Source organism: Danaus plexippus, chromosome Z (assembly GCF_018135715.1).
Source record: "Danaus plexippus chromosome Z, MEX_DaPlex, whole genome shotgun sequence".
NCBI classification, from domain to species: Eukaryota; Metazoa; Arthropoda; class Insecta; order Lepidoptera; family Nymphalidae; genus Danaus; species Danaus plexippus.
In genome coordinates, this window is record NC_083559.1 from 6,475,782 (window position 1) to 6,487,567 (window position 11,786).

At 29.5% G+C, this 11,786-nt stretch overlaps 2 protein-coding genes across 3 annotated transcripts; one reads left to right on the top strand and one right to left on the bottom strand.

The window, feature by feature from the left end:
- The first annotated feature begins 465 nt into the window (after positions 1-465).
- LOC116777403 (succinate dehydrogenase assembly factor 3, mitochondrial) lies at positions 466-1,612 on the top strand. The gene is made up of 3 exons (XM_032670932.2): positions 466-612; positions 695-880; positions 955-1,612. Exons 2-3 carry the CDS (start codon positions 704-706, stop codon positions 1,159-1,161), a joined length of 384 nt encoding a protein of 127 aa, XP_032526823.1. The 5' UTR covers positions 466-612; positions 695-703; the 3' UTR covers positions 1,162-1,612.
- A 338-nt stretch (positions 1,613-1,950) lies between these two features.
- On the bottom strand, positions 1,951-11,508 carry LOC116777889 (calpain-C). Of its 2 annotated transcripts, XM_032671672.2 has the most exons (14): positions 11,417-11,508; positions 9,000-9,137; positions 7,375-7,444; positions 5,953-6,064; positions 5,702-5,842; positions 5,383-5,551; positions 5,229-5,294; positions 5,063-5,160; positions 4,756-4,991; positions 4,468-4,687; positions 4,014-4,353; positions 3,598-3,862; positions 3,087-3,145; positions 1,951-2,930 (listed from the first exon to the last, which is right to left on the bottom strand). In XM_032671672.2, exons 2-14 carry the CDS (start codon positions 9,135-9,137, stop codon positions 2,904-2,906), a joined length of 1,941 nt encoding a protein of 646 aa, XP_032527563.2. In that variant the 5' UTR covers positions 11,417-11,508; the 3' UTR covers positions 1,951-2,903. The 2 variants fall into 2 exon arrangements, with proteins under 2 accessions (XP_032527563.2, XP_032527564.2); XM_032671673.2 differs by lacking the exon at positions 3,087-3,145.
- Between the last annotated feature and the right edge of the window lie 278 nt (positions 11,509-11,786).

Below are 11,786 nucleotides of genomic sequence, written 5' to 3' on the forward strand. Positions count from 1 at the left end.
AGTTTCAGATGACATATTTTTTATTATATCAGATATGAAATAAGATTTTCTATTTTCTTAGTATCATATGTAGTTGTCTAAAAGCTAAATTTGAATAAATGTGTAGAGAAAAATGTGGGATAATATTATTTCATGCTAACTGTTAATTACAGAAAATTTTTTGTGTGTAAATATTAGGTTTTTGAAATGCTTAGTGTTAAAATTTTAAATGAACGGTTTTAATAAATTTATTCCTATACATAAACAGAACTTATTAATCAGAACTTGTAAATTTATGAATAATGCCAAAGAAGTTCATCTTATAATAATATAATTAACACAACTATTTAAGTGAATAATATCAGTTATCACTTTTATTGATGGTATTCTCAATAGCAAGTAAATTACTAGATAACAACTCAATAACAAAATGAGGTTTTAAAAAAATACCCATGTTGTCTCTTATAAAGAAACTAAAATGGTGTTTATAATCTGTTGTTTGATATTAAAATACTATCTGTATCCCAAAAATGACATTTTAGTTTTTACAAACTAGTTTTAAAACTAAACTTTTATTATGTTTGGTTAATTTAAAGTATTTTATCTATATATCAGTGCAAAGCTATATCGAAGGTAACAAAAAAATATACCTATAATTATTTATTTTTACTAACTTTGGTAAAAAAATCAATGAAGTTTATATTTTTGATCACAGTATATTAAAATGGCAGTGATAGAACATGTGTCTCGAGTTCGAAGACTTTACAAACTTATATTTCGGGTACATAGAGCTTTACCTGATGAATTACGAGTTCTTGGTGACAATTACGCAAGAGAAGAATTCAAACGCCACAAAAATTGCACTCCCGATGAAGCAAAGATATTTTTGAATGAGTGGACTGTAAGTAAAATCACAAATCTTTTCAGAGATAGTTAGTCAGCTAGTTATCTTACTGCCTTATATTTATGTTTTAGGATTATGCAATTAATATAGCTAAGCAAATGAAGCCTCTCAGTCAATCAAAGGGAAAAGGTATTGGAAAATATTTGGACCCCCAAATGTTGGAATATATGACTGATGAACAATTAGTGCAACTTTATGAATTACATAAAGCAGCTTCTCTTGAAGAAGAAGATACCGAAAATGAAGCTTCTAGCAATAAAAAAGGAGATGGTAGATAGTATGCCTTATTTACTAAATTAAAATTAGTAAGGAACAATCATAGCAAATTGTAACATTGATATGTAATTGTATAAAAACCTATTATAATTATATTTCTCTTATTTGTACTATATTGAAGTGTGTAAAATATCATTAACTATATTTTTAATACTTTCCAGGTTTCTTATATTATCAAATGCCCTTTTTTACAATAGATTTATATATTTTAAGCATTGATTTGTTATGTATGATTTCATTTTAGTTTTAAGAGTAAGGTGCGTTTTAAATAGTATAAATGTCTTGTTTCTTACTTCGGATTCATTCTTTTTATAGTAGATTGTGATTATATTAAAGATACTTATTACCTCCCTTAGTATACTTTAATATAGAAAATGTTTTGATGAATCAAGTAGTTGAAGATATGGCTAGTCAAAATAGTTATAAGAATAGTAAATAAATGAATTGAATAAATCTCATGTTTTCTTTTTCTAAATGTTCCTCACATTGCAATTTATCACTAACCCTTGTTAATTTGTTAATAAATTATGAGAAAATAAATCACTGAAAATAAATCCTTGAATTGCTGTAAATGATAAAGCAAACCATAGTTTTGCCAGATGTAAGATATGCAATGTGAAAATAAATATTACATTTGTCAAGGCCCCGGAATGTACTATTCAGAAACTTAAAATTGTTGTAAAATGATTGTAAGGTAAATGTGTTGATATTGGATGCAAGTTTGAACTTCATATATTATGAATTAAGATAATGTTTTCTTATGTTAGTCTTTTTGGGAATCACAGGAGAAAGAGTAAACATCAATATTTATTTAATATAGTGATTACATCGAATCCCATCATTTTGGTTCTAAATGCCATATAAATTTCAGGAGTAGGTAATAGAAAACTTTAATAAATTGTTTACAGAATGTACGAATAAATGAATTTAATTTTAATGAACTTATTTCAACTATCATTAAGATTTTATAAAATTGTTTTTCGGTGGAACAAATAATAATTATTTAATACAATCAGAAAAGACTAAGTTATAAATTAACTTGAATCTTAATTAATACATATTAAACATAATAAAATACATAAATTACTAGGGATATTAAATTATTCATTAAATCGAGATCTTTACAAGTTAAGACAATCATATTTCTCACAATATTCTTGGCTTAAAAATAATGTTGTTAGATTTTTGATAACTCCTTTCTTAGAAGAGAAGTAAATAAAAAATAAGAAATTCTGTGGTTAAGTGGGGTTACATGTTTGTAGTTTATCTTCGCTAATATATACCTGTTTATTTTGAGTTTACAGTATATTTTAAGGTATGGAATTGAAATGAAAATGTGAACGTGAACGCTATAACTTATGAATAATTTATTAATTTAAACTATACGTTAACATATTTTGCGTCGTGTCCCCTAATTTACTAATTACTTGAGTATCAATCAATACTTGAGGGTTATGAATATTCAATGAACCTATACTACTCCTGAGGTTTTCATTATTTATTGTCTCATTAGAATTAAATATCATTACTTAGTATAAAGAAATATTATTACTTTTTATTTACAATAAGCGATTTTGTTACATATAAAAAAGATAATGACTTCTAATTGGAAGTAGGTAAATGAAAGTATAAGTAGATATCTAAAATACCGATATGTTTTTTTTTTTATAACAACTTGTCACGACACTTATTTTGTCCATGATCTATTCGCAATTTCATATTTACAGATATTTTCAGCCCAATATCAACATGTCAAAGCCGACTTCAGCCACTGAAACAAAATTGTTAATTTAATCTCCAATAATTATATTTTACTTAAATGTGAACGGTGAAAACAAGGTAAATGAATCTGGTGTCTAAGATAAATAGGTCCAAGGTACAGGTGAAGAAAGGGTATCTTAAAAGCGCTAATTTATGTTTTACCCACCTCGGCGAAAGATAAATTTACTTTGTTTGTACTCGTGGAGCAGTTACTGAAGAACATATCTGAAATATTATAGTTATGTTGTATGAAGCAAACAAATTTTTTGTCCTGTCATTATTATGGTGATGTAATTTAACACCTACAGTTTGAAATCGTATGTTGTGATATGAAGTAAATTAACCAAATAAATACTTGTAATATTAGACGCATGTATGTATGGAATGTTATATTTGTATGAAATTGTGACGTAAAGAAAACGAGTAAACATCTATTTTGGGTTACACCAAAAACTAGTTGAATATCTGCTATGGTTTTCTTTTCTAACTTGTGTGGCTTATTGCATCAGTAAATGCACCACGGAAGTACCTACATATACCTATTGTTTCATTTCTGTCTACTTATTTGTTTGCTTCATTCATTAAAACTCATTCGGCCTTTGTATAGACAAAGATAAAACATGAGAATTATGAATTTTACTTCCTATGATTGACAGAAATAATACTTATGTACTTACGAAACGCTCTATGGAGAAGAACTACTGCAGATACAAAGTCCCCAAATCTCAGCATGCCATCTTTTCTCATGTACTTCAATACAAGTAATGACAATGCCCGTTCTGGAATTACAAAGCCGACATCGCGAAGTGCATCTCGAAACCTTTCAATCTTGAGGACGCTCATTTTCTCTGGAGCGTGAGCTCGGAATACAATCTGCCAGTGCTTCAGGCTGCATATGAGATCTTTAAAATCAGATAGTGTTATACGACCAGAGCCATCTTTCTGAATTGTTTGCTTAGGAAATGACGAATAAATAAAATATTAAAAGTTTAAATAATATGTAAAAAAATCGACGAGAGCAATAATTTTGTGTAATAACAATAGATATTAAAATACAATAAGTCATTAGTTCTACTTTGGATTAAAAGGATACTTCCAATGATAAGACGATTTGTCTACATGTTTCGATTGTTGCACAGCTCTTTATGTAATCATTTGGCAAGCACTTTTCTAATAATTCTTGAAGTTCGAAGGCATTTATAGTTTTGTGTTCATCAGCCAGCTGTAGAAATTGTGACTCATATTGTGTGAAACTGCTAGTTTCGAACCCAGGAGGTGCTTTTAAAATGGCTGCTTTTAACATCTGTGGGGCACAATCTAATACTTTCAGTTTGAGTTGCTTTACAGAGTACACTCTTAATGAAAAATTTGCTTCCTGTCTAGGTTCAAAAGTCGTGGGTATTACTAAGTATGCACCTGGTTCTAAGTGACATCTGCAAAAACGTGACTAAGTTTAAGTTTGATGGCGGCGTGTGAGATTATCAAATTATTTATTGTATCACAACAATTCGCCAAATTGTGGCTAGCTTTTAAAATTCGATACCTACCTTTCACTAACTTGCCTACTGTTTGTGTATTGGGAATTAATCGAACTTTTAGTCTTCTTAAAAAAAAGTGATGATGCTGTTTCTGTTAAGCTCTTAGGTATTTTGTAAATGCTGAATCCTATAACTTTAGGTTCCATAATACTATGCTGATTGAGTGATATAATCACCGTGTCAGGATCATTTAATACAATTTGTATTTGTGGGTTCATATGAAACAGATCTGAAACAAAACATAATAATTGAAGTATTGTTCCGTAATTATTTCGATAATATAATAAGACTACTTACTAACGTGATTTCTACAACCACCAGCAGTGACACCCTTTCTCCACCTTCCTTGGTGACTTTTTACTAGCCATTTGTTTTTATCTGAGAGAGATGCTTCCGCTTTGCTCGTTTCTAGATCAAGATGTACTATTTCCACACGCGAAAACATTGAAGTGAAGTCATTATAAAGCATCCAGAAACCTTTTGTTATAGATGTCAAACGTTGACGTTCGTGTAGAGGAATAGAATGAGTCCATCTAAAATTAAATTACCGTGTCATTAGTCTGTGTCTATTTAATTAATATTCATGCAAACGAAATATACCCACGTGGCTTGGTCTAAAACAAAATGAGTAATGTGCGTATCACCAGGTGTTAATGGTCGTCCCAATCGCACTAAATACACTGGACCATCAGAAGTATCTACCTACAAAATAAATAAAAATTATGTTTTCATGATTAACTCAAATATTTTTATCCTGAATTTGTGATTACCCTTTCCACGTTGTAAAGTCTGTAATTCATTCCAGATTCAATGCTTTTCACAGAATGTGTGGCGGCCTGAAAATAGTAAGACATTGATATTGTACCTGGTCTTTGGGATTGTCTTATAATCTGAATTTGGTTTTAAAACTATTATTTTATTCACATTAGGTAAACGGTAAGCTGTAACAACGCTCGTAGTCTTCATTAAGTTGTGTAGAGCTGTGGCATCGGCAAGGTCAGAAATATTCAGGGATTCTGTGATTCCTCCAGTAAGATCTGCCAGTCCATCCAGTAAGTTACCGTATTTTAGAGCTTCGTACGAACCATGCATTCTGTAGAATATTTTATTATTAAAATACCAACGTTATTATTCGATTTGATTATAACTTATTACGGAATGTTCTAAAAATACCCGTTAGATAGGTTCACAATTTGTTTATCTTTTGACATAATGATTTTAGACTGACAAAAAGTTAACTTACTTTGCATATGCCTTTTCAAGTAGAGCCGGCCACAATTGCTCAGAGTGACTGCAATGCATGAAAGCTAATTTACCGTTAACCGTAGGTAATCTATCGTCAACAAGAACTTCAACCCATTGTCCACACCACCAAAGACGAAACCTTAAGAATTTAATGAGTATGTTAGTGAATTAAATATAACCAACCATGTTTTCTTTTTAAAAGCTCAATTAAAATTGAACAACTAATATCCATGCAAAACATCCACATACCTGAAAATACCTGCGTAGTTAGAATCGATTTGTTGATCGGCTGGAACCACTCTGTAGAAGAGCCCTTTACACAGGTATAGCACTCCTATACACGATAAAAGCCATTTATCTCCTGGAATAAAAGTTATTAATTTTCAATAAATTAAATCATATTTTCCTTTCTAATACTTTATAGTATATATTATTAGTACGTCAAATAATCTCTTCGCAAGTCATGCAAAATGTAGTTCTTAAAGAATGTAAAGCATAGAATATCTGCAACTTACAAGGGAAACGGGCTTCAAACCTATACCACTTAATAGTAAGGTTTTGCTTTTCAATGAAACACGGTAAACCTTGCATTGCATTGCCTTATATGCCTCAATTTCTTAGATGTTATTTTTGTAATTAATTCAACGTTATTAAATATTATAACTTATTTTTCATATTTTATGTGGTCATACAAAACAATTTTATTGTCAACATTGTTAGCAATTTTGATATCTTTACTAAATAAATTGGTTATAATGACGACATTGTCAAGTATTTATGGCCGTATAATATACCGTAACTCGAGACAACAGTGACACCATATTATTTGATTTATCACAATTACTTATAACTGTTTGATGAATTTTGTGATGGAATATATAACAGTTAATACAAAACAACATTGCGATTTGAAATACAAGTTAATGTGTTGTACAATACTGATTTTATTCCGTTAAGCGTTTCTTCTCACGGTCTACGTACCAAAATAATTAACATGCAATAACAAAACTTTGCTTTACAGTATTCGCTTATTGAATTTAGATTGAACAATATAATTCGCTTTATTGAAATACCTTTTTTTTTAACAAAATTGAAATATCACATGTTATGATAGACATAGCAATATAAATATGTAATTTAAAAATATCTGCAGCTTTTATAATTAAATTCGCAGAGCATGGAATTTAAATACATGATATTATTCCAGTAACATTATATAATCGGTAAATAATAATAATAATTATGAATTTATGCATACAAATATAATATTAAACATTAAATAATAAAATTCAACAGTTCTTTGAACAAGGAAATTATATCGAGTGACAAATATCATTAATTAAAATAACCGGCTTATTTTATGAACAAATAACATTTATAAAAGCTGTTGAAATACTTGCTCTTTCATTTTTATTGTGATAGTCGTAGTTTTCGAGTTCATTCATCCATAACTTGTGTTTAGAAACATATGTGCAAGGCGAATGACTGAATTCAAAAACTACAGTTTGCGTCATGAAAAAAATAGTACAAGATTTTATTGTTACACTATATACGAACACATTCCCGTTTCTTATTATATAAACTTTGTTAAATTATATAGTTTGAAGATTTATTACTCGAAAACTGTCACGTCTTAGAATAAAGTGTGTTACAATCGAGATAGTAACTTACCAAGTCTGCCTGTAACTATGTCGAAGCTGTCAGTGTTGTCCAATATGAACTTTGGATACTGGTATAGTTCCTGCAAATAATTATGCAAAACGTTGAACAAGCTCCTTTGTCGGATCAAATTTCTAATTGTACCTACTATTGCAACTGTTGTTAACTTCTCAATTTTTGAAGTTTAAATGAATTAAACTTTTAAGTTCAAAGTAAAAATACCTTAAAATTCTTATAAATTCAGGTGATCGTCATCTTCCTACGTTTAGTTGCGTTATATTTTTTTATTAATAGCTTGTAAGTGATTGCATAGTGTTGCACATATGTGTAGGTGCTTGACGGCCTTGTTTAACAAGTAACGATATTATGACCAAAGACGATTGTTGATGTGACAACTATTAAGTAGAATAAAATTACCTATGTAGGTATTCTGTAGCCGCCGTTATGTTAGTGAGATAAAAGTCTATGTTCACTATGCCATCGCTGTATAAACAAGTAGGATAATAGAAATTGCCGTTGCGTGTTTACTTGAAAAAATTGTTTATTGTGAAACTATAAATTAAATTTTTATTGAATAAAAAAGCATCGGTTAAGGTTTTAATGAAAAATATAACATCGATCGATACAAATATATTTCACTAAATCCAATTTTCAATATTACAAATGAAGTATAAACAATTTTTTTATGTCTTTCCTTTATTCGAATGCACCTCGCGGCAATTTGTGAAGGTCACTGACAATAACCTTGATTACTTTCGTAAAAAGCTAAAACGTATTAGGCAACGGTCTCTTTATTTTTATATTGTTAAATGTTGTAGAAAGTTGGCTTTGAAATCATATAATAATTTAGTTTACATGTTAATTCAATGTCCGAATTATATCTATATAGGAATTTTTTTTAGAAGCCCAAACAAGTTTCGTTCATAACGTCGCATTAATGGAAAACGCGTTGCTAATATTTAATAAAGTTTTAGTTTGAAAATTGAACTTTAAACGCTTTGCACGACACGAGTAACGGTAGTACCAGATCGCAGTACTCTTTCCTTTACTAAATGCGACTGGAATTACTAATCACAGATATTTTATAAATCGTTGGCAGCTGTTCCAACCAACCTCTATTTCATCTGTTTGTAACAGCTAAGGCTAGAAACTCTATAATCTATATATTTAAAATTATATAATTCTAAAGCTGTTTTATAAGTTAAATTTCATCATAGAATTTTTTTTAAGCAACATCAAAGCTTTCTTAAATGATAAAACAAAGTTTTACAGATATGACCTAATTTATTTTGAATATTTTTGATAATATGCTTGTTTTGTTGATTTCACATCGCATTCCGTATTAATGATATATATGTATTACGAATACTTAAGAAAAGGAAGGAAGGTGAAAGTAATTTAGTGGCCTAGTTACTTAAACATTCATACACATTTGGCATTTATCAAAAGCTACTTTACCACATAAGTACTTTTACTATAGCTTTTTGTTTTTGAATTTTATTACTTAATTCGATAAATATTTGCCATAAGAATGTAATAATAAAGTATCTACGACTATTTTTTTAAATCAGAAAATATATAATAACAGGATTTAAATATGCTAGCTTTTTAAAAGGTAATGGAGTAGAAGTACTTACTTTGGCGCGCTTCCACTCAAATTTGAAGGGTGGCACCTGATGGTAGAACACGGATGGCTGGATAGCGGGGAAGTCAGGGTCCTCCCATAGCTGGCCGCGCTGGAGGCAGCTAGCCTTGATGCGCTCGTAATCCGTCATCTTTATTGGAAAAATAAACTTTGAGGATCTATTCTTGGATCTTCCTTTTGAAATACAAAGGAACATACAAAAATTTTGTTATTACTATTTAGATAGAAAGATAAGGTATAATGATGATTGTGCATGTTCTTATTGAAGGACTAGAACTTCGTAGTCAATAATTGAAATATTCAGATTACTATTCTAAGCACAGACAGCAGTTTCTTTCTATTGTGAAATGAAACAATTGATCCTATTTTTTCCGAGTTCAGGGGAAATTGGAATGCCAATCATCTCACTATTAGATTGTTTATTATTTATGAAGTAGCCTAATGCGTATGAAATTAATATATTCTGGGCTTAAAAAGACTTCAACGCGTCATTAAATCTGAAAAATTTTCATGCAATTTACATCTACTTCATTATAGTTATATTTTTTAATATAAATGAATTTAAGTAACTTTATACAGTGATGATTGATTTATACACTGATTATTTTTTTTAGGTATACTATCTCTATGTGGACGCACATGAATATTTATCAAGTGGGTTATGCCCATGTTACGTCACATATTTCGTTGTCATTTTACATTATTAGTACTTTCTGTATGTCCAATTTGGTTTATTATTGATTTTGATGATAAAAATTTCACAATAGTAGTGACGATTTATCCAAATGGCGAGTAGGAGGAACTTGTCCATACTTTTAACTTTTTAACCTAAAACAGATCTTTCTTTTACATTCTATTATAGAGAAATGTCATTGAGAATGGTCGGTTCCGAAAATATGGGTGTTTGTGGTGAGTACTTTCCATCAAACAGTAGTTATACCTAAAGTTGATTCATATTAAAGTTTCATTATCATCACATTGAAAACATGTATTTTACCTACTAGGTAAACATTGGTTCCAGTATAATAATAATAATTATTATTATTATTTTATCTATAACTATTTAGTTGAAAAGATTTGTGAATTCTAAATACATTAAAGGAACGTTTTTTAGGAACGTTTGGTTATACTTGGTCTTATAATATGTAAGTACCTATGGATTATTTTTTTCTATCCGTTAAGCAGGAATGTTTAACATAGCGCCATTTAAAATAATGTAAATCCATTTTGTCTAATTCGCTCTGATTTGTCGTTCCTTGATTACTTTGCCTCCAAACACTGAAGCAATTTGTCAAATCGGACAAGTAATTCCTAAGATTAGTTGAACCTACCAAACAGGTAAACTAAGAGACCAGTTGGCTTTATAATATTATTATTACTATGTTATTTATCAGGAAATTTTTTCTACATTCGTAAAACATTTTGCGAGTGAATGAAAACACTTGATTTTAATTTTTTAATAACTTTATAAAAATATATCTAAGATTATTTCGGATTAAGCCTCGAGCAAGTCATATTTGTAACACAACAAAATGCTTTTAAGCATTTAATTACAGTATAAATTAGTATGAAAGTTTTATGTGTACTTAATATTGATTTGCATAATAATTTTATATTTGTTTCAAATACATCGTAAGTTGCTAAGTAGACTTGGATAAAATAGTAAATTCAGGATCTGTTTGTGAAATTAAATGTGCTTTAGTTTCCGATTATGATATAGGATCGAATATTTTTTTTGTTATTTTAATTTATAAACATAATAGATGTTTTTATAAACATCTTACACTGGTGTGTTTAAAACGATCACGGTCTGAACCATCAACAGTAATGGGTCATGCTCCAAAAACGACGCTTAAAGAGAAAATTCCGTTCTTTATCTTCACATCGCTTCATCAAAGTCTTTTGTAAATTGTCACATTAACATTTTGTATAGTTTTTCAATAGTGTTTATAGTTTTATAAGCCGTCTGCGAATGTCTTTGACCTTCACCTTCATGATTCTCACCAAAAAATTTGTTATTAACAGAGTGAAATAGAAATACATAACCTGTTTCTAACTTTTAAAATCCTTTTTGCCTTTTTTTTATTATAAAAGGAAATCTTAACATCGACGTAAATTTTTCGTTACGTAAAACTAATTGAGCTAATATTAAATCGCAACATTAATAAGTTAAACAAAACCCACAACAACCTTAAGCAGTTGCAGATTTATTTGTATTAAATATTGAAGTGTAAGTTCATACTTTCTAACGTGCTGGTTTACACCAGTTTCTTAAATTAGGAATTAGAAATCGAACAAAGCTTAAGGGACTGCGCAGTTTTGCAAGCGTATAAAATTTACACTTAGATTTAATAAAGAGTTAATATAAAATGTGTCATTTCTACTAAAATATTCTGGTTGCTTACTCACCTTAATACAGAATATACATTGTTTAACACAACACAGCACTATGTATATCACTCACGCGCACGCCACGCCGTCGGGAGGTAACTGGTTTCCCGCTGTACTTCTCGAAAGAGGTCTCCCCTCTCGTAACCATCGCAGTAAGTTACAAGCGAAGGCGGACTTTACTCTTAAGCTAAATGAAATAACTAAGATCGCAATGTTCTAGGTAGTCTTTTCAAATGAACAGTAAACGAATTATTAAAAGAAAAACAAATTATAATTGAAGTAACAATTGAATCATGAAAAAAATCCATTCTATTTAACATCATTCTATTTCTGTGTTTTAAACCCAATTTAAGTCCTTAGTTAATAAATATATTAATTGTCTGTTACG

Coding starts and splice junctions, on each gene's coding strand:
- LOC116777889 (XM_032671672.2), bottom strand. CDS start 9,137: ATGACGGATTACGAGCGCATCAAGGCTAGCTGCCTCCAGCGCGGCCAG. Junction 5,552..5,701: donor CTTGAAAAGGCATATGCAAA/GTAAGTTAACTT, acceptor AATATTCTACAG/AATGCATGGTTCGTACGAAG. Junction 5,295..5,382: donor CAGCTTACCGTTTACCTAAT/GTGAATAAAATA, acceptor TACTATTTTCAG/GCCGCCACACATTCTGTGAA.
- LOC116777403 (XM_032670932.2), top strand. CDS start 704: ATGGCAGTGATAGAACATGTGTCTCGAGTTCGAAGACTTTACAAACTT. Junction 881..954: donor TATTTTTGAATGAGTGGACT/GTAAGTAAAATC, acceptor TTTATGTTTTAG/GATTATGCAATTAATATAGC.